The sequence below is a fragment of the Diadema antillarum genome, unplaced genomic scaffold, assembly GCF_040938485.1.
Source record: "Diadema antillarum isolate AM-2024a unplaced genomic scaffold, OU_Dant_1.0 seq00001234_RagTag, whole genome shotgun sequence".
In the NCBI taxonomy this organism is placed as follows: Eukaryota; Metazoa; Echinodermata; class Echinoidea; order Diadematoida; family Diadematidae; genus Diadema; species Diadema antillarum.
In genome coordinates this window covers 1,170,657-1,194,000 of record NW_027272022.1, presented here as the reverse complement: position 1 = coordinate 1,194,000, position 23,344 = coordinate 1,170,657, and the positions used below count along the sequence as shown (strand labels likewise).

At 37.4% G+C, this 23,344-nt stretch overlaps 1 protein-coding gene across 1 annotated transcript in view; it reads right to left on the bottom strand.

Annotated features, from left to right (window-relative positions):
* LOC139745097 (gamma-aminobutyric acid receptor subunit beta-3-like) overlaps positions 1-21,677 on the bottom strand; it is a 75,851-nt gene extending 54,174 nt beyond the window's left edge. The window contains 3 exon segments of the mRNA XM_071655518.1: positions 1,828-1,895; positions 21,207-21,316; positions 21,595-21,677. Of these exon segments, the coding sequence (XP_071511619.1) occupies positions 1,828-1,895; positions 21,207-21,316; positions 21,595-21,674 (258 nt within the window). The 5' untranslated portion in view covers positions 21,675-21,677.
* Positions 21,678-23,344: the final 1,667 nt, after the last annotated feature.

Genomic DNA, 23,344 nt, shown 5'->3' with positions numbered 1-23,344 from the left:
TCCTTTATCTATTTCTACTATCTACAATTAAAATATATTTGTGATTGGCGCTCACATCGTGCCGATTAAAATTTACTCACAACATACCGAAAGATGAAAACAACAACAGCAGAGCTTTCTGCTATATATGATTTGGAATCCCCAATTTAAAATTGTTTGGCTCAATGCATATATCCAAAGAGAAGGGAAAACAGACAAGGATAGAGAAAGATGTACAGAAAGAGAGAGGGGGAGGGGAGAGAGGGCGACCGCAATATATTCGTCCACTCAATTGGATTTTTCCAAATTCTATCCAAAGTCGCTAATTATAGGACGAAAAAAAAAATTGGGCAGTGGCAGAGAAGTTTGTCGGGAAGGAGTCAATATTACGATGTGTGCTGTCCACTATATGCATTTAGTTGGGGTAAATATTTGAGCGTACTTGAAATGAACAGAATACATGGAGGATTGGGCGCTTATTTACTGGAGTGCTTGTTTCCTAGTATATCAACACGGGGGACGTGATTAAATGTATGGCAGTTATTAATTTCCACAAAACCCTGTCATGATACAACTCCAAGGACCTATCCCAGGCTGTAGCTGAGCGTTCGAGGCAGGGCTGACGGTGGGAGCATATTTGCTTTTCATCTCCCAAGCTTGGGGTAAGCGGATATCCACTCCATCCAATAAAATTTCATAGTCGACTCGAGACAGGTAACAAACGATCATGATTTCAATCCTGAAATCTTCTCCAACCGTATAATGCGCAATGGAATCAACACAATATTCGTAATCGTAATTAAAATTTATAGGAAGATATCTTTTCTCTTACACTAATTCCATGGTAAATTTACACAGAGGTAAAAACAAAATCAAGTTTTAAATGACACTTAAGTATATCATACATAGTACAACTACTGCTAACGATGATGATGACAATAGTAATGGTAATGTCAATGAAAAAGAACAATAATGATAGAGCTTTCAAACTACTTACAGATAAGATGATGATTCATTTAGTTTCTTGTCTCTTTACAAATGTATACTCAATTCCTAACTCAGGTCATACTGTGACAAAACTACATGACGATTATGCCCATAAATGACACAGAGTAAACTACAAGACTTCTTTCACGATGTTATTATGCCAGTTTGAATGGCACCTTCACACTCTCAGTGCACGTAGAGATGAGTTATAACACATTATAAGACATGAATATGACACAAAGAAACACACATGCTATAACACTTGCATGTCTACGATTAGCCCATTGTCAGTGCGAAGTCAATGATTGCGTAAATAGCACTGTGAGAAAATGCAGTATTGTCAAGTGTAAAAGTTCCAGACTTCCGACCCCAGGAGAAGTATTGGTGGACAGACTGACACGCAGGTAAGTTGTAAGTAGGCATTGATTGAGATTGCACTGGAGTGTCAAGATTATCTCTGTATCTCATTGCTATAATTTAAAGACCTTCTAATGATTTCGGGTGAAAAATGATTTGTGCTCGTCCGATATCAGAAGTCCTCTTCACATTATCATAGTATATTACGGTCTAATTTAGCCCTATTTACTTGTCAAGTATATTGGTAGTAGTGTACACAATGCTTAGCTATTTCTCTTTCCCGAATTTCGCGAGGAAGCTATTTTGATATCTGGGTAAGGACGAGTGAAAAGGGGTAATTAAGCACATCATCAAAAGAACAACGAGTCAAATCCGGTCCAGAGAGCCATTCACTATACAACATTGCTCACCATCGCGTATTCTGCCAGCAAACAATTCCAATGTAAAAGAGGACAACTACCTTACAGTAATTTTGAACCAAGATTACATATCTGAAAGACTCACCATATTCACCTCTGATATGCTGTTGATTGAAACTATGTCGATATCCATTCCAATATCGATCGGAGGGCCTGCATAGGAAGAAAGAGAGGGACTTGTTTTACAAACCGTGTTGTATTTTTCTGTCAGGAAATTCAAAGGTAACAACGAAATAATGACATCAGACAATCGTCTCTATTAAACAATGCTCTCAGAATCTGAAAAAAGAAAACGCGAGCTAATCTTTTAATTCATTCATTCATTCATTCATTCATTCATTCATGTATTCATTCATTTTTTCCATGTCCAACAGAAACATATGAATATTTTACAGAAATTGAATGCATAAATTACATCGCAATACATGATAAAAGAGAGGTTTGCAGAATATCTTTAATTTTACCGGAAATGCTGGAAATGGAGAGGAATGGTAAAAAGCAGAGCTCATAGTGTGCATTCCCCTACACGTAATACAACATTTCGGTAATTATATGATTGATATAATGTTATACATACATTCCATTTTCGTCACTGACTACATTTCCCTTTTGACATTACTGCATTGCAAAGTGGTCTCGAAGGTGGACCCAAAGTCGACTGATAGGATTTCTAGTTAGGATCAAATTCTGAAAGAAAATATTTCGACGTTTCTGATGGATCTCATCAGACTCGGATAATCCTAAATCTCCAAAATAAATGATGGCAATTTAAGCAGGTAAGGGTGCTAATTTTGAGAAAAGGGACTCTGAAGTTATATCTTATTGATTACCCTATATTGTATTGTGTGTATAACAAAGGTTCCATTAGAAAATCCATGACAACCAATAAACATACGAAAGGAGAGCAAGATCAAAGCTCTTATTGTTACACTCCTTGACAACAATATTCATTATAACGTCTAACTATCGTAGCTAGAGCTGACAGTTTTTGAAGTTTCTGTAGGGCTTCACTTAGACCTTCATAAACATCAAGAATAGAAAACGGAGAAAACCAACTTGAGAAGGAATACTAAATGAGACCATTTAATTCTTCAAAAAGTTGAGATTGTTATCAGCTTTTAGAGAGTACATTTTCATAGAAACTCTGACAGGAAATACGAAAAACTCATATCAAACGAATACACCAAAAATGTACAATCAACACGACTGAGAAATCAATCCATGCGACCTTATAGTTGGTTTCTGTGATGGAAAGCGTTACAATTAATATATTAATAATTAAAATACATTTTTTTTTTTGGTATAATCTTTCCACTTTTTGAGCACATAGGAACATTATGCACTATGTGTTATGCGCTATATAAGCACTGTCAATTATCAATATAATCATTATTAATTAGGCTCTTCAGAATCAAGTTTGGAGCCTTTTTCCGCTTCGCCCTCTTACGCATCAAAAACGTATTAGACAGTCACGGGTGTAAGATCGTGTAGGTGTGTGTTTGAGCGTAAATGCGTGTGTGTGTGTGGGGGGGGGGGGGAGGGGTGGGTGTGTCAATTAGTACTCAAAGCACACAGACGATTAATTATGCAGGTCACATTCGATTCCGGAAAGCTCTGGGTTTATAGAGTGATGAGATTTTTAAAAAAAATGCAAAAGTTAGTCTCATAGTCAAACGGTGACCATACATAATCGTGTAATTTTGTGCCAAGTCCAAATTAAGATGGTTTTATATCATCATGCATTGTCTATTATTCCTATTGAAGTATATCAAACAACAAAGAAAACAGTGAGAAAGTATCAACGCAGTATAGAAATAACACGAATATTAGAGCAGCACATTGACCAGAGCAAGACGTGTAAATTAACATGCAAGGCAAATGAGAAGTAGACGTAGAATAAACACAAATATGAAATTGCTACATATTACTACATATTAGCTCAAAATAGCAAAGCAAGATAACTGGCAGATTTGAATTTTACCAGGTATTAAATTGATCGTAACAATTGATAAATCGTTTATGAATAAATCATTAAAATACTATAGGTACATGAATGCACGTTAAAAAAAGTTTTAAAAAATGATCATGAATAAATGCGTCATTCAACAAATTACTAATTCTATCACTAAGCCCAATAAGAAATACGAGAATCAGCAACTCATTCAGAACACATGCACATTAGGATGCTTCATTTTTTCCCATAGTCGTTTGTGCTGTTGACAATGCATGTCCAAATTTTTGGTTACAATCCACATTCATGTCAAAGGCTTGAATAATTATTGCAGTCTTACACCACGCAGAGGCATTATTTCTTTCTCCTTAAAAGGAAATGTCATACGTAGCTATTTAAAGGAAGAGTTCCGTTGGGGCACGACGCTATGCCCTCAAAACAACACATATAGAGACGTACGATGATTTAGTTCTACACGGGTGACTCTGGTGTGACCTGATCAAGTTTTCCATTCACTTCATTACCTCCTACTCGGCCAAAGTTACTCTATGGTACGAGCTTAGAGCCTTTCATCCACTCAACGTCCACAGTCTACCTCGGCCATAATTACACTGACCGCGTTTTTTCGCCCACGGTGAAGAAAGAAACAGGAAAATGGACAAAAAGGGCCAAATATAACGCCCACTACGCTCCTTTAAGAATAAAAATCAGGGGATAATCACGCACTACTCGCATATTCCCCTATCTCCATAGAATTATTGCAAAATGCATATATTCGAGCCATGCAACTTAGTAATTTACCTACCTGAGGTCCACTGACGAGAAGCTTGAACATGCCTCTATATCATGTAGACTAGATTTGGTATGTTCATTTTTTCCAGTTGCCTATGATAAGCCTTCACGCCTTCAAAAACTTCAGATTACAACTGCCCGTATAAGAACTCACACTAGAAAAGAGATCATAATATTACCCCTGTGCTTCAATCACTACATTGGTTGCCCAATATATAATCACGAATTCTGTTTGAAATCTTCTTCTCATGTTACATTTTGTCAATAGCACTGCTCGTGACTATAACGTTTCTCATGATCAGCAATACACCCTTGTTAGGTAACTATGGTCATCTGACTCAATTTTATATGCTGTATCAAAAGTTCATACCCACTGGGGGATCGATCATTGTTCCTGCGGGTCCATCACTTTGGAATAAATTGGCATTGTAATAGCATTGTAATATCCGGGAACCGCATAATATTGATCCATTTAAAGTGAAAATAAAATCACATCTCTTTAAATTTGCATACAAGTAGTCGTTTTGAATTACATTTTGGTTGCTTGTTAGGCATTGTTCCCTACTTGAACAGTTTCTATTTTCACTTCTTTAAAGCGTTTTGAGTGCTTCTCTGGATATAACGGTATAGAAATATTCATGATTATCATCATAATTAAAGGATCCTAAAATCTAAATGTGTAAAACCCACTGGCGTAGAATTCTGCAATGGGATACATCGCATTGTAACACTGTGTAGGAGTTCTTAAATTTGTTTGATCAGAAATTAAAAAAAAAGATAAACTAAAAGAGCGCAGTCACATACGTATAATCAATAACAGCTTTGGCTTTATAGCTCCTAGATTTGTTGCCTAACCTCACGCGGAAGTAAGACATCTTTGGTCTGAATTGAACCCTCTCTCCATCTCACCAGCCATAACCCATTTCTACTGTTTCTTTTGAACTTGAAAAATGGGTTATGGCTAGTTGAGATGATATTGTATTATAATGAACACACGCACATCCAGGTCAGATGCACAAACATGCAAGTGCAGCTTTGGTGTACCCCACTACAGTCGAATCAATCAATTTCTGTTACGGTCATTGTTCTCACAAGTGAGGCCGCAGAAAAAGTAGAAACATTATAACAGTCCTTACCAGTATAACAAACATCACGCGAAACGTCTATATGATAATATATTACACATGTATGATATTATTTACTATATTTATTATTCTCGCAAGCTTTTGGCCTGTCCACAATTCTTTTCCAATGATACCTCACTAAACTTGTTACATGACAAGTAAAATAATTGATTTAAAAATGACTTAAAAATCTCTCATATTTTGTTAGTTTCTTTGTTTTTTTTACCTGCTTTAGTGACAAACACTTCAAATTACTACAAATTGAGTTACTAGTATCTTGTTTTATACGATCAAACTCCTTATAATTATAATACATGTATGCGTGTGTGTTTATCTTGTGTGTATTTGAATTATTATTTTCTCTTCTTTTCAAGGTGAAGATGGTCTTACACAAAAATACACGATTTTTTACTAAGTTCATATTTTTCTGCCCACTGTCTCTCATTTTGTCTGGAAATCCCGAATTCAGTGGAGGCTTTGATAGGGGGTAATGCCCTTCGGGCCGTAGGGACCGGTCGATACGACTGGGTTGTCTGAGGTAAGATATTGACTCCCTCCTAAAGTGATGGAGATACTGGAGGAACAAGAAGAGTGCAGATAGTGACAAGTCATTTCCATTCTCCACTGACAAGCTTGCTTCAGGACAGTTTTCATGTGATCAGTGTCGGGGAAAAAATAGAAAAAAGTGAGAACATCTCTCTTTTCTCTCTCTGTCTATTCCTTTTTAAGTAAATATATTTTTCTCCCTCTCTTTTTCAGTTAACTGGCATTGTTTTGTTCGCGTCATTGCAACTAGCTGGTAGATCACACTTGAAATTTTGGAACATGTTTCTTATAGAATACTTCCTCTGCATCGTCTGTGGATCTAGTTACAAAGTTTTATGAATGCTTATAATTTGGCACCATTACAATCAATATTGATATCATAACAAATATTAATCTACATATCAAATGTTATTGTCAATTTTTCTTTGGGTTGATCCTAAGTTGTATCCATGCTCCTTTTCTTTTTCTTCACATTCGATATCTACTGAGACCTAGGCTTATCCTACCGAATTGTATCCCATCGTATTTTTGTCGTATTTTCACTTAGATTCAAATTTCGACAAAGTGACCACAACTTTGTATGATAGCTGGCAATATTGCATTGTACATCCAAGCCAGACATTATGTATATAGTTTGTTAGATTTGATAATTCTTTGAGAAATATGAAAATAAACTGAAAATGAAACTGAAAGTCTTCTTTAGTGACACGTCATAAATCTGCGGTTTGTCATTGCTTAGCCAGGAATGCTTATGCACTCGTTTTGTGAACTCACCATATGATTTCAGCCTGCATCGAGCTTAACAAGCTGCCAAGATACTGCTTTCTTTCTATTCTGTTTTCTTCTCCTATTACTGTTTGTTTAAAACAGAGTCCGTGTGTCGCATATTGTTTCGACACGATCACTTACATAACACGTACCGAAAAAAAGCCCGAGCATATTATCACAATTCTCCAGGGGTTTCCAATGAAAGAAACTTAACACTGACAACCTTCAGATTCCATTTCTACACTTAAATAAGTTTATTGAATTTTCTTCAGGATAGTCACGTCTGTGTATGGCGAGTGTTACCCACCTACAAGTGTAAGATATTTTTCAAATTTACCTTCCTGCCGAAAAAAAAAAATAGATTGGAAAAGTAGTACGTTCACATACATCAACACCCATACTTAAATCAAAAAACAACCTTCCAGGTGAAAAAAAAAATAAATTCAGACAGACAGACAGACAGAAAAAAAAGAAAGGGTAAGAAAGAGAGGGGGTGGGGGAGAATTGCAGACGTAACTTTTGGCACCCGAAAGAGTGTTCGTCAAATGGGATTAGAAGAAAAGCGTGAAAAGAAAATATCTGTGAGGTGAGAATGGTCTCTGCAACGTATCCCCTATATCTGTACGGGGAGTCCGTTGGAGATACATCTCGCAAAGTGTATTGACTTAACACGTATGGCTTGCTCCCTGGTAAGACATTGGGGTCAATGGGTGAGAGGGGTAGTCTTTTGTAGTACAGTACAAGGACGAAGACAAGGACATTAATTATACGTCAAACGTTATATCATAGTAGCAGTATATGTTCGTGATTGTGCATGGGGAAAAAAACGAATGGAACACCAAGTAGTTATGCAATTTCCTGAAATAACATGAACACCGATCTTGATTTCATTAAGTTACATCATCCAGAAATCTTCCCTTATATTTCTATACCTCTTAGAACCTTGTGTACCTCAAGATGCCGCAGGAAAAAGACAGTGCGACAAGTTTACGAAATTGCATTACATGTGACGACCAAGGTCAGTAGTAATGCGTCCGTTGCATTTGGACATGATTGAATTAGCACGATACATCCATCCCGCTGTTGGGAAAAACCACAACAACCAAACAGAAACCTTTTTAATGCTCAAAGTGCCAATTTATAAGAAACGGTTTATATGCACTCTTGACCTTAAACCGAACCAAACTGGGCCCCTACCGTCATCAACCCATATGCATGAATTTGGAGCAAACGCGTACTACTCAAGCCACTACTTATCTAAAGTTAGTTGTTTAAGGAGTCGTTTTGACTTCGTATCTTGGCTTCTTGGGGGACAATATCTACACCCAAAACCAATACGTTGCAGGAACGGCATTGTTCTTTCTCGAAACAAAATTACGTTTCGTTTTTATGCTGTTCATTGTGACGTTGTTTCCTCCTTCTCAAGAAATAGGCACTGACTGCATTTCTCACGGCTCAATGATTTTCATTCAGAAACTTGGGTTTCAAACAGAAGATAAAAGCATCAGGAACAATACATTTCTGATAATTTTTCCTTTGTGTATTTTACTACGAGGAGGAGTCACTTGATAAGTCAATTTCTCAAATCTTTGTTAATTCCATTAAAATTAATGATATTAATTCAATACCAAAAATACGAAAGTATTACCTAACGCAGTAAACACACCACCTTCACAACGGTAGATCTGATAGAACCGTTGAAATACATCTTACTTTTATATAGTGTCACGTGCTTCCCTTCTGTTTTAGAATATCGAGCAATTGAACATGAGTGTCTTACTGTATCTTATTGAATTTTTATCTTTGTCATAAATTCTTTCTACTCGTCCTTTAATGTTATTTCATGAAAGTGTTTGTTGACAGGTATTTTGTTTTGAAAAATGCTACTGAGGTTAAATACATCAAATTTGTGCGTGATGGTGTCCAAGACCAACCCCCTGTTTTGCTTATTCCAGGATTGCTGAACTGATGAAACAATCTTTACTCATTATGTAGACGTCTCATACATTATACCTTAGTTTTGGAATGTGAATTTTGATCAAATAATCTACTCCTCAGTCATTATAATGGGAGTGTCATTTCCGTTGTTTATTTTTCATTTGTACGGTTTTAGATACCGAATTCAGTTATGTTATTTTATTGCGTCAGGGCCTCAAAATGGTTTCCACTTTGTTGGCTTGTTTTGCTTCAGGGCAAAGAAAAAAAAACCGAGGACTTTCTACTTGGACTTCCCTGTAAATCAGAATGCCCTGTTGGTATTGCTGAGTACGGTTATCCACCGTTTAGTTTTACTCCCTTTGTATGTATAGAATTATGTATGACTAATTTCTCTTTCCTTTGGTATCGGATTTTGTTTAATACGAAATATAAAACTCTGCAATCGTAGGTGTATATTTTTCCATAAGTTCCGAGTCAGTCAGATTATAAGTATAATCGTCCATGAGATAATTTTACACGATATAGTCTGTCTACATATCCTGTTCCATCACATTCACCATCACAATCTCTTCTGGGATAATACCAATACTTTTGCATTCCCAGAGCACTAGCAGAGACCATGTCTGAATTACCAGGATATTCACCCGCCCTCCTTCCCTCTATCGTACATGGACAAAGATGCTAATTGCGAGACATGTGACCAAAAATATTCACCTTTATCAAATTTGAAAGTCAGTAATAAAGTTTGATTCATTTCCGTCTTGATCACTGAAGAATAAGTCGTTCAATGCGCCTTATTACACCAAACAGAGTTCGCTGGACTTCAAAATTGCAGGTGGGGGTCTGATTTGGTGAAATTTGAATGATCAATGACTTAATGATACCATGATTATTTAATTGCAAAGGCAAATTCTAGCATCACTTTGGAGACATTACTTTCAACTCATCTCACTTTATAGCTGACTTTCAATACGAAGTCATATTGTCGTCATGCCAAAATTAGGTTTTTCCGAAAGTTCAACGTTAGTGATCGTGCATTCTGGTAGCGTGGCCTATTCTGTGCTGATGCAGTTAAATTCGAGAATTTGAAAAAAAGACATCTTTATATACTGCACACACAACCAAAATACCAGCGACTGTCACCTATCAATAAGACTAGAAATGTCCACTAGCTATGACGACTGGTACGCTTCCGCTAATTCGAGTCATTCACCCAAAGGGTCTGGATATAATGAGACGACAATTTCACATGATTAGCATGACACGGAAATGACTTGCTTTTAAGTTTGATGGCACAAGCCCAGAATATATTGAGTGGTTGTAAATACTTTTATTTAGCACATTAGAAATTATCATTGTTGTTGTTGTTGGTTGTTTTTTTTCAAATCATTTGGATAGCAAAATTGTTTTAAAGAGCAGTTATTTCGAAATGGCTCATTATTTTGTTTGTTATTGTTTTGTGTGTAACTGTTTGTCCGTCTGTCTCTTAGTGGGCTGCTAAACTTTTTATGCCAAACTTTTCGTGCAGCTTTGTTGCTATATTTAGTCAAATTTTGCATCGAGTTTTTAATACTAGAGGGGCCCACACTCTACAAGCATTGTCTTTTTAGTGGGTCCCTCCGTTTTTTTCACACAGTGCATATTGACAATTCTTTCATTTTCGTTACCTCTGCAACAATTGCAATGTATTGATACTGTTAGTTTTTCCCATTATTGTTGTTTTCTTTGTATGAATTTACATGCATTGTTTCTGTCACTCAAGAAAGTGAGATTTATGTTTGTATGACTTTATTGTGGAAAAACGAATAAATTCGAACTTGAACTTGAAATTTTACAAATTTCATGATTCCACTCGCTGTGAACTCTTGAGGCACAATATTTGTTGATATTTGAACAAATTTTCAGCAGCAAGGCCATAGCTGATCAAACATGTGCTACATCTCAAAAAGTTTCTAGCATCCTGGATCGTGTTTTGCTCGTCACCTTGTTCTCGAAAACGTATTGAAAGTTTCGTCATTTGGGCACGACCTTCTCAAGACGTGCCAAATGTTCGCAAAATCTTTGTGAAACCCCAAACATGTCCGTCAATTGATTTTGTACTTCTTGAAACATTCTCACGAACGCTTTGTACATGTTTGGGGGCAAATCCGCACCACGTGACGTTTGACCTATATACGTGCATGGCCAAGTTGTCCGACCTCATACTATTTCATCTCATTTATTAAGTTTTCCACAAATAACGATCGTAACGTACATCAGCATATCAAACAATAGGCCTTTCATGCTAGCACACACACACACACACACACACACACACACATTAAAAAAACCCGTATACAGAGAATAAACTTTTCAAAATAGTGTAAGTTACAGAATACACTTAAATCAGCCCGGAGTATGCCATTTTTTTAATAATCAATAGGAAGAGAATGTGTGGGAGAACATAAAGCAATAACATAATTCTTGTGGGGGTGGATCCTCAGAAAAGAATTAGATATACAAACGCACAAGCACACGCACCACGCACACACACACACACACATACACACGCACACTCCACGCACGCAAGTACACCTTGACAAGCATGTGTACACAAACCAATAAACAACAGTGTAAAATAACAGTGGGAGAAAGAAGAAAGAGAAGATGACAAATCTAACCTCAACTCAAGACAGCTTTGCTTTAAGGCATTTTCAGAATATGGAAATGACAGTGTAAGTTTAGCATTTTCACTTGACCTTTGACCTCCATGACCCAAATCTTTCCCTATTGTGCTGTGATGCATGCAAATATTACGCCCAAGTACATACGTTGAATGACTTTCAAGGTATGAAGCATATAGCGTAATTTCAGCATTACATAGAGTAATTCTAGCATTCAAACCTAAACTTTGACCCATGACCTTTGACTTATGACCCTAAACCTCACAAGATAATCATTTTCTGGTAATATGCACTGAGTTTCATTAAGATAGCATGAACCATTTCCAAGATACAGAGAAAAATAGTCACATTCTAGCGTTTTACTTGACATCGACCTTTTACCCCAGTTCAAAACTTTCCCTAGAGAATCTTTATATGACAATACATGTAGGGCCTATACACTATAGGTTTCCAGAAAATATCTTCATGTATTGCAGAGATACACGGGAGATACTTGTAGTGAAATACTAAAATTTAAGCTGACCTTCGACCTTTGACCTTCTACTGTCCAGGCACTTGAATCTGTTTATTCCATTGATCACGTCTCCCTTCACACTGTAAATCCACTCCGTGTTTGAACTTTACTTCCAAAGATGGGCTCAACAGAACAGAACTGCAGACGTTTTATTACAAACTGGTATACTAGATAAACAATGGCATAGAATTCTTACATGTCTAAAAGTATTCATATTGGTCACAATAATATACGCAAACGAGATAAAATGATGATGATGCTTTCGCCTCACACCACTCATGGAGAACTGCAGTCAAATTTGTACCAATTCTTCGAAAAGGGATCAAAGAGAATAGTCATATTCCAGCCCTACCATGAAATTGTTGTAATGATACACTAATTTAGCACTGCTAACCTTTAAGACGAAAATAATTCATGTTTCTGAATTGTCGACGAACTGGGTAAAAGCATGTTTCTTATATTTGCACCGCAAAATGCCAAGTGTGGTGAGGCAACCATTATTGTTAGTGTAAGTGGTGGCAATTGATATTACAGTTTTGTGAAAATACAGCTGAACCCTTACAATCCTTTACCTCTCCTATTATTATCATTCCTTTTTTAGAAGAAACCTCAGCCATTTTATTCGTCGTTTGATTATCTTTCTACTGTTAGATTTCACTGTATTGATACATAATCCCCTATAAGCATGGAGTGGTTATTCAATAATTCAATGATAAAGCAATGACTTCAGCAAAGTTGTGGGTGAGTTTACATCATTTCACGTCAAAAAAAAAAACGAACGACGAGGACAATTTATAGATACAAACATTGTATTGCTATTGCGTTATCATGTGTATGTAAATGTTGTGTTTTGTTGGAAATGAAATAAAATGAAATAAAATTAAATGAAAGGTTCGTTTGTTTCTAAGTATAGACACGTTCATCCGCTTTACGATGGTCAACAAAATGTACATTAATCATATCTACTCCCAATACACGTATCTTCCTGTAAAATTATATCATGTAAACAAGTGGGAATAACAAAATACATGTGTGTGCTTGTGTATGCATTGTTTGTTTATTTCATTTGAATAGCAAAATTAGGTTTTTTTTTTTTTTTTTGTTCCTTGTTATAATGACATTACACTAAGACTATTTAATCAACATTCATTACGTCATGATTTTAGTTTACTAGTAATGCTTTGTGAGCCACTGCGTTGGCATAATGGATAAGACTCCTGACTCCCAATTGGAGGACTCAAATTCAAATCCAGTCCAGTGCTTACATCCTTGAACATTGGAAAATATGTTTTTACCCACAATCTTCATCTCGACCCAGGAGTATAAGCGTGCACCTAGCAACGCTGGGGTAATAATAATGGCAGGACCTCTGGTAGAGCAGTGTCAACACTGAAGAGGCTACCTTGGGTAAAGAAGATCTTATTATTATCATCGATATCATTCTACATGATTATTATGATCAATATGATTCCTATCGACGGAAAAAAAAATCTAGACGGATTCTATTAGATGTACGCCATACAAGGAGTGTGATACCCCTCCTTTTTTTCAAACCGCATCTTTCTGGGGACCGCCATGGCAGTTGGCATATTCAGGCTGACAAGATCGGCCAAGAATTTGTGACGCTTCGAATTCGGCTGCTCGCCTTTCACTCCAATATGCTGCATATTAATGTGTCGCATCATTTCAGCCGTATCCTTCCGTCTGTGAATAATAGGGACAGCAGATTTTCCTCTTCCGACGTTTCAAAGTTCATCTTTGACAGGGATAAGATGCATAGCGACCCCTCCAACATTTTCTCTTCCCCGATTGAAGGAGATGCAAAATAATAGAGAAAGAGCAGTAAGTCAACGACGCTTTTAATCGAGTCAAATTGAACGTGAATGGTAGATAAATTTCACCTGATGAATGGATTCTCCACATGCGTTCTGGCAGTGCAACATATAAGACGCTGTCATTGTAACTCGAATTGACAAGCTTAAGAGATTAAGCAAATGGACCATGCTATACCGCGTTGCAACAAACAGTACAGTTTTTTTTTTTCATATTCCTTTCGTCGAGAGGAATTTCCCCAAGGTAGTTGAGCCAGGTACAAAACAGTGAATATGAAGGTATTTGCTTCCTTCTTTTTTTTCTTCCCGATTATCCTTTTTTTGTTTGTGATTTGCGTGCCAATTGGAACGGAAACGAGATAGAAGTCCCTACATTTTCAAATTCATGCGGCGCGGTGGCAGTGTCACCACATTTAATTTTGTGATTGCGATTGCACGAAAGTGACTAATTTTTACAAGTTAATGTTTTATATTACAATGTGATGATGTCATCACTACACAAGTCCCACTATGACCTGCACAGAAATCATCCATCGTTGTTTTCCTTTTTTTTTCAAGAAATAGAGAAGAATTTACCCCATCTTTTGTAGGGAATCGATGTGCAGTTATAACAACAAAGCATATAGGTCGCACTGAAAGAAAGGAGATTAATAGTTAACAAAGTGATCAGCCAAAAACCACTCACTGAATGTATAGGTAAGTAAATGAATATATCCTAATTTTGTATATTCATGTTATATGTCACAGATATTGTGCTTGTGCTGGTGGTTGTGTCTGTCTGCATGTAACTTTCTGTGTCTTGGTAAGTGTGTTCATAAACAAAAAAAAAAAAAAACAACAACGATATAACAGTTGCGAAGCGATTGGTCCATCGCTCTATCTGATTTTTTGTGAGTGCATTGGCTTAACCTGATAAAAACCGTAACACCGTTTTTGAATGACGGTCCAGAAGGTCATAAAATACACATTAATGTTCGATTGTATAATCAATAACTTTGCACTGGGTGTGTAAATCAATTCGAACAAGCCGTAGTTGCATGTGGATTTCAGACTGAATGTCTGTAACTCTTATAAACATTACTGAATGTCGTATTAGCTTGAATGTGTGTCTGTGTTTGTCTGTGATTCTGTTAATTAGTGTGTCACAACAGACAGATAATCGTAACTGAAAACACTGCGGTAGCAATTAATCTACCTTACATAAAATAGAAGTCCGATTTATCAAAACATAGTTACGAAAAAGTGAAGCAATTAAACATGATATTGTTCGTACAAATATACTATTATTATCGTCTTACTCGTGTTCCTGAGCTGCTTTCATATCCAATGTCTTCTCCTCCGAGATTACATGATAGTCATATCTCATTTCTTGTTTCTTCTTGGCCCCAAACTTTTTTGCTAAAAATCCTGGAAGCTCCACATCTCTTCTTCTCTGCAACCATTCACTCCACTCCCATGAGAGGGATTATTGTGTTCTTCTCTTTCAAGTCATACTGCAGGAGAGCAGCTGGATAAAATTAGGGGCAAATGGAAAAGATGTTTGCACTGATCACGTAAAATCCATGCGCCTATTTTCTCCAGGGGTATGTTATACTTATACACTCATATACAGACGCACACAAACACACACATACACACACTTTATTATATCCTATGTATAATCATGAATTTATACAATTATGTATCAAATAGTATCAATTTGATCTAACCAAAGTATTTATTCTAATCTCATATTACATAATTAACTAGAATAGTTGTTTAAAACTGAAAGTTATAACTCTTCCTCTAAACGAAATATAAAACAATGCATGCATATTCATCAAGTATAATGCCGGAATTTCATTTACACCCCCCCCCCCCCCAAAAAAAAAGGCGAGATTCCCTTGAGTGAGTTTGATATTTTACAGTTCTTATGTTTTCTATATATTTTACCATGCTAAAAAATACTTGTAATGAATTTCATGTTCTTTTCTGCTGCTCTTTACAACAAGTCTTCTTTAATTCCCTTTTACTATGAAATAAATTCAAATTATATTTTTCTTTTAAGTTCTTTTTAATGTAATTCGCCCTAATCACCTTTATTGTTTCTCTGTTTGGGAAGGAGCGAGTCGAATATGTCTGTGTGACTTTCAGTGGCTGTCTGGGAGATGTTTCTCCAAATTAAACCTCAAAATAGTCCGCGTATATCATCACGCCTTTTAACAAATACGCAGAGAACATTCCGAGCTCTTACTACCTTTCCCACACACTCAGAACTCTATCACTCTCTCCCTCTCACTCTATAGTGGCACTCTTTTCTATTATACTCTCTTTCTTTCTCGTTTGGTCCTTCTGCTCTGTATATTCCTTCTATATCTCTTTCTCTCTTTCTGTCCGGCGCCCTCTCTTCTCTCTTTCTCTATTCCTTCTCTCACTCACACACACAAACACTATCTCTCCCTCTCTTTCTCTCCGTCTGCAGTAGTTGAAGTGCTAATAGACGCATACTCCTGTTTCATTTATGCTCCTTCTCCGTTCCCCCATCAAGAGCCACATTTATGAAGCTGCTGGCAAAATGAGCACGAAATCGATGCTATCGTTTTCTCATTTGATATTCACACATTATCCTCAGTCATCGATAGATGTGTCGCGTTACAACGCCCCCCATATCTTAATCGGCGCTCAATTGATATGAACTGTGCAAACTAAGTAAGACGGAACTCATATTGGCTTGCAGTCTTCTAGGGACTAATGCAAAGACATACGGTAATCTCGCCAGAATGAAAAGGAAAAGAAAAGAGAGACATCGGTGTAGTGAAAACGTTTACCATTCGACTCTTTTTCGAGGAAATAAAGTTTGGATACACTGCCAGAAAGAACTTAAAACAAAATACGTCATTGATATTTAGGCAGACCGATATGTTGATGAAAATGTTGCAGGTTCTCAGTATCAAATATCTCACCAACGACAATGCCATAAGTTGGGTAAGGTGTATAAGTAATGCATGGTCATGCATGGTCAAGCAAGACAACCATTGATAATAAGTACTTCAAAATTGATGCATATATGTACATGTATGATATATATATATATATATATATATATATATATATATTCAGTTAGTTTATGATATTACAGTACCATTATGTAAAGATATATCTCATTGTGTAATCAAGTTTTGTTTCCACAACTACTTTTCTTACAGAAAGGCTGTTTTAAACCTTGCTGTATTTCGATATCATGAAAATGAAGTGTTAAAATGATTTCAAGGTCAGACTTTAGCTTTAAGGGCTTAAAGTATGGAAGAATGATAAAATGGAAATCCATATTAATTACTACAGTTTTCGACCTGATGATCACTATTCCATTCATGCAGCACAGTAAGGTTGTAACACGTATGAGTGGTTGTCACTCCTCTTTAGATACTATAGCTCCTAATGGCATGAAACGTGCCGAATAAAGGAAGAAAACGCGCTATGATTGGATAGCAGTCTGCTTCCGAGACGCATGAATTATAACACGGTTGTGATATCGATAATATTGCAGTGCGGCTATCGATCAGGGGAGAAAAATTCAAGAGACATTCCCATTTCGCTTGAATGATTTACTATAAACTCGAAATTAATCGAAAAATGGGCGTATTCATGACAACTTTAACGGTAATTATGATACAATATCGAGAGTGAAAAAACACATGAAAATAAAAAAAAGGAAATGGGAAATTGTATACATAAACAGAATGGTGACGATACACCGAAATGTGTAGCAGGTATTCAGGGGTGCTTACTGATGGGCGATCAATATTCATAAACCATTTCGCTCTATTCGTTTATTGCTCAACTGTGGAGCATTTTTCAGGTTCATTTGAGGAAAAGGAGAACATTCCCGTTTGCAGCTTAGCAGAGTTCGATCGAATACTTATAGTGCAGTGGGACCTTGGAATGCCAATTAAGCGGTATTATACGAATCAATACGCTTCTCAATCCACACTGGATTATAGCAATTCATTGACATGAGTATTTTATTTCTCATTTCATTTTAATTTGTTTGAGCTTCAGGTTGATTCGCATTTTTTTTTCTCCAGCAATGAAGGGAAGCAGCTGTCAATCAAAAATGTAGATGATATCGAAACCTTTTGTTAAAGAGACCCAATGTGAGAACGATATAATCTAGGATAAGGTGAAGGCGAGGGATGAATGTGTCTGATCACGTGTTCTCATCCATGATATATTTTATTCGCGATATATACAGCTAACTTATTGTGGTTGTTGTTGTTGCTGTTCTTTTTCAGAGACCTGACACGAGGACAATCTGTAATAGAACAAAACCACTTACACGTAATACTTCTGAGTCACTTTACTATTATATGACTACACTTGCAGTCAAGAATTTTCTGTGAAGAACAATGAAAAAAGTGAAGACATTGTCAGAATCGATACAATAAGAACGCAGTATCTGCAAGGTAATCACATTGCAGATACTGCGTTTTTCCTTGGGGGCAGACATTTGCATATTTCGTCTTTGCTCTTGTGTACATTGCTATCAGTTCTCGAAGAAATTTATTTTGACACGACTATCTAGTAGAACTATAACGACATCCAGCAGATTACGATCTTTAAAGGGATCAATTGCTATTTTCATCTCTGACCTTTGATTATCGGTTTGACGAAAATCAATTTGACATAAAAAATCATATTTTTGCACGTTGCATTATCAGACAGATCAAGAAGTATTTCAAGGATTTGCGGTAGCACACTGCACTATCTGTACTCCCTTGGATAGGTTTATCTCTCTGCCGCCACCCACACCCTCCTCCTCCCCCCCCCCCCCACACATACACATTCAAATAGAAGTTCTGCAAACATTGCGATATGTTTTGAGTGATGATTAGTTACGAGTTCCGCAATCTTTTTTAGTCCCATCATAAATCCCAGTTGAGTTGGGACAAAACATAGATATTTTGTTTTGATCCATGCAATGGGTACAATCTGACAATAGCTCAATTAAGCACGCAAACCGCCGTCATATCATCCCCGCACCCGCTGAAAGAAAAAAAAATAACTGAAACACCAAAGAAGAAAGAAAGGTGATCCGATTGTTAACCACAGTAAGAATGTAACATTTAACATCGAACATGTGACATACCCGTGCACACTCACACTGACAAACACACCCACACAACCAACCACATAATACTTCATGATTAAATCTACATATCTATCTCGCTCTCTCTTTATCTATCTCTCCCACATTGCTGTCGATCTCTACCTGCAGTTGGTGTACAATGTTCCATGTTTTGATTCCCTATAAATCTCTTAAATCTATTTCTCTCCGCTTTAATCACTTTGCGTGAAGAAGAACATCCAATAATATCGAGCTGTCAGTGTTTCAATACAGAGTAACCCCGCGTGATGTTAACCTTCTGCAGTTACCACCTCATATACCATATCGCATGGTTCCCTCTTGATGGCGCCCTACAAAGTAGAGCGAAAAAGGATTCAGCGAATCAGACAACGAACATGAATACCATTCCTTGTATCAAACGAGCGTACAATAAGAAGTACATTCTTAGACCTATCGCGAGAAATGAAACGAATCAAGACGCTTTAGCATACATTAATGCCATCCACCTATGGCGCACCGATTCAATACTACTGATGACATTACCTTAAGTGGACCTAACATATACTGTCATACAAGTAAAACACCACAACCAATACAGACAAACACACACACACATACACATACACAAACATACATACATAAAACATACTGTTTATTCAATGCATCATTATCTCTATACACTACTCAATTAAAGCAGCCATTAAAGATGGATTGACGAAAAGTTTACGCCAAATTATACCGACTAATCGAACCCATTTAATCAATGCATACAGTGGATAGCTAAAACTTTGGTAAACTAATAGGACATCTTTGCGATTTCAGGAGATGTTCATGGCATTCTCACTCATTTTAAAATGTTTGATCAAACGTTTTCACCATTGTCATTGCACTTCGACAAAATCAAATATGATTTAACAATGGATTTTGACTTACTGTATTAAAGAATTGCGAGTGTTCACACTGTCTAGTAATGAGTGACGTGCATTTTTTAAATTCGTTCATGCACTTCATAGTCAAATGACTTTATAGGGTAGAAACAAGGTGTTTAACACGCACGTTGTTCCATGTACATTCGAACGTGTTATTTTCAGGCTGCTGTAATATTACTAGTTCTTGGTCTTGTGCACCCCCCCCCCCACCACCAGAGAATAAAGAAAAAAACTCATACAAAACGTCTCTTAATACTATGAATTTTTCCTGTTATCTTTACACTTGGGCAAACCTTAATGAAGACAATTGAATCTTACAAATAAAAGGATTGCCCGAGTCTTTACCCGACATAGCAACAGCCAGTTCATGTTATCTAAGCTTATAATGGACCACGGAAGACCAGCCTATAAACATTCCAGAATGTTTTTGGCTTTAATGCCCGAGTGATGACGTATCTATTGCACCTGCTTTGTGGAATCCTAGTCCCATGGCTGGGATATGTTTTGCCTACATTAGCCGACAAGCCTCAGGCATGCTGTTTTGTTGCTAGGATCCTCTGTGGATGATCGAGAAGCATCAAATCTGAATGTATAAGTAAACTTGGATGGGGGTGGGGGGAGGGGACGAGGCCCTGGCTACAAAGAAGAAGGTAGTTGGAATCACTTGAGTGCAGTTGTGTTTATTTGCTTTTGTTTTTATTACAAAATACTGCCATGAGCAAAAAAGCTTATCAGTGGTTCTATATCATTTACGGACGTGTGTTATAGGAATAGCCCTGTATTCATTACCACTATAGGAAATTATGAAACCAAGTTCGCATTCATAAATCAGTGTATGTGTATATTCATATCATTAAGTGAAAACAAGTAGGGCCTACTGTAGAATACACTTTCGCTTTGCATATAAGGTTGTGGTACAACATACGTGTATGTGGTCAGATTGCAATGTGCAAGCATTTCATTGTCTGACATTTTGCCAGTTGCAACTTAGGAAGAATTACTAAAGCGCGCCAAATTAAGGATGAGAACCTAGAGCAGCATGATTTATAATTTTTGTGCGCTGCTTAACCATGATCATACTGTAAAGACCGTCATGCACCGGTAGACATTGCGAAGCATACACACCATGCACACACCTGCACAACATTCTCTGTACTACTTCCGCCATGAGACACGCAGGGGGCTTCACAAACAATACAATTCCGTAACGGGTAGCGACCTAATACACGTTGCTCATATTCCACGGTACTGTATGGGAAATAAGAAGAACGTAACCAAAATCAATTCAACGGTTTATACCCACCTCCAAATCTCGGCCGCAATCGAATGTCATAGTCATGGAGCATGGATTTGATTGCCGCTGTAATGTTCGCTATTCGATGGCTGTTGTCCAATTGATACGACTCGTTGTTCCTGCATGCAAATGATTGAATTTGTAGACAAAACAACAATACACCAATCATCACTCTCAGATTTCAGCAGGACTAATCACGCATTAATGGCACAATTTACCGGGTATAAAGAAAACGTGATGGTCGACATTTTATACAGATTTGTTTGTTTTCCGTCACTTCGCATGCATCCACCCAAATCAAGCATAAATCCGACGGGAGAGCTTCCCGTACCTCTGCGATCTACATCCGATGTTAACTGACTGTGAAAGGCGAGAACAGTGGTTTTGGAAGTCTTACCTACATTGCCCGAGCCCAGAGCCTGTCGTCAGCGAGAGAAGAAAGATGAGCGGTGACAAGATGAAAAGAACCACTGTCATGATTTTTAGAGGTGGCTATCTACCGAAATTCCAAAGACACGGCCCTCAGAAAATGCTTACTACACTGCATGTACGTTCCCCGTGTCATTTAGCCGTACCGCCGCCATAGATTCCTCGCTGCACGTCACGGTATGGGGCCGTGTTTAGTCGATAGGCCAACGGCGTATTCGCGCTGAGGCGTTCGTAACACGTCGCTTAACTTACGTTTCTTACACCACTATAAAACCGTTCTCCAAACAGACGACACTGGCCTGGCGCTATTGCGCATGCGCTAATCGAAAACTATAAACCCCCTCTCTCGTATCACTATAGTAAGCCTCAGAAGATGCCTTTTGGGGGCTCGAACGAGAACTCGGCCAGGGCTTGTAATTTCTTTTTCTTGCAGCTTACTGAAACATTATTCTTTCTCTTTATCGTCCCATTTTGCTGTTGGAAGGATGTTTTAATTTCCGTTCTAGAATTGCGAAGCAGATGCTACTGTGAGTAGCTCTAGATTAAACGTAAACAGGAAAGTTCCCCATCATCAGCTTCCATGCAGCGCGGTTGAAACTATAATTTGGAGTTTCTTTTGTGAGAACAAATGTATCGCATTTTAACTGTAGGGCGGTGATGGCTGAGAACGAATCAATTTATTTGTTGATAATCACATCGTTGGATGACAAGCACCCGTGTTTTCATCAATCACCCTTGGGGCTCAGGTAGCCTTGCCGTGAATGATTAGTTTGCGAGTTAAGGTTCAAGTGCTCTAATTAATTGTTTAGGCTGATAACAAAGTAGCTCCATTTTTAACCCCATTTCCCTGTCTGTACTTGATGTTTTCTTGTCCTCCTGATATTTGGTTTGTCAATTAATTCTTTCATATTATTTTGTTCTACTTGTTAGTTGCAATGATAAGAGTGTGATGACAACTTATTCACTCACTTTGCAGCGAACATTTTCTCGGGAAGAATGGTATATAAGACTTAATATAGTATATGTCTTTTGTTTGGGGGGGGGGGTATGAACGTCATGTCCTGCAATTCAACTTAATGATGTTCTATGATCGTCCTTGATAAGAACAGTTCAGTATTATTCATTTCAAACTAGGTCTTACTAACGTATTATGCAATAAATTAGGAGGAATTTCTACTTTTTCTCTATCAAATGAGTAACTTTTTTTCTCTCTATCTCTCTTTGCACTTTCATTTTATGGAACATATCCTTACTAAGATCCTTAAAGGGGGGGGGGGTCATTTACCACAGTCTTATCGTTACTGGAAATTCCGCGTGTGAGGCTTGTTATCTTCTTAACGTATTAATATTTCGCTGCATAAATCGCGTTTTAAACAGCAGTGCTACTTGAAATAAACACCAAGCGAAATGAAGTGGTGTGAGACATACTTGTTCCATCCAGACAGAAACAACGCCAAAAAAACAAAAACAAAAACAAAAACAGCACACTAAAAAAACAACAACCACTTAAACACATGGAAAAAAAAACCTCAAGATACAGTCACGGTGATAACACGTCTCTGGTCACTCGCAACCCTTCCAGATTTGGCGTAAAAACCACTGTTCCTCACTTCCGCTGTGGGCAGACGGCGGGCCTGCATCTCTTCATGTCATTCCATGTTGATGTTAACTCAGCCTTTAATAGCAAGGGTACTGCATAGAGAGAGGGAGAGAGATCA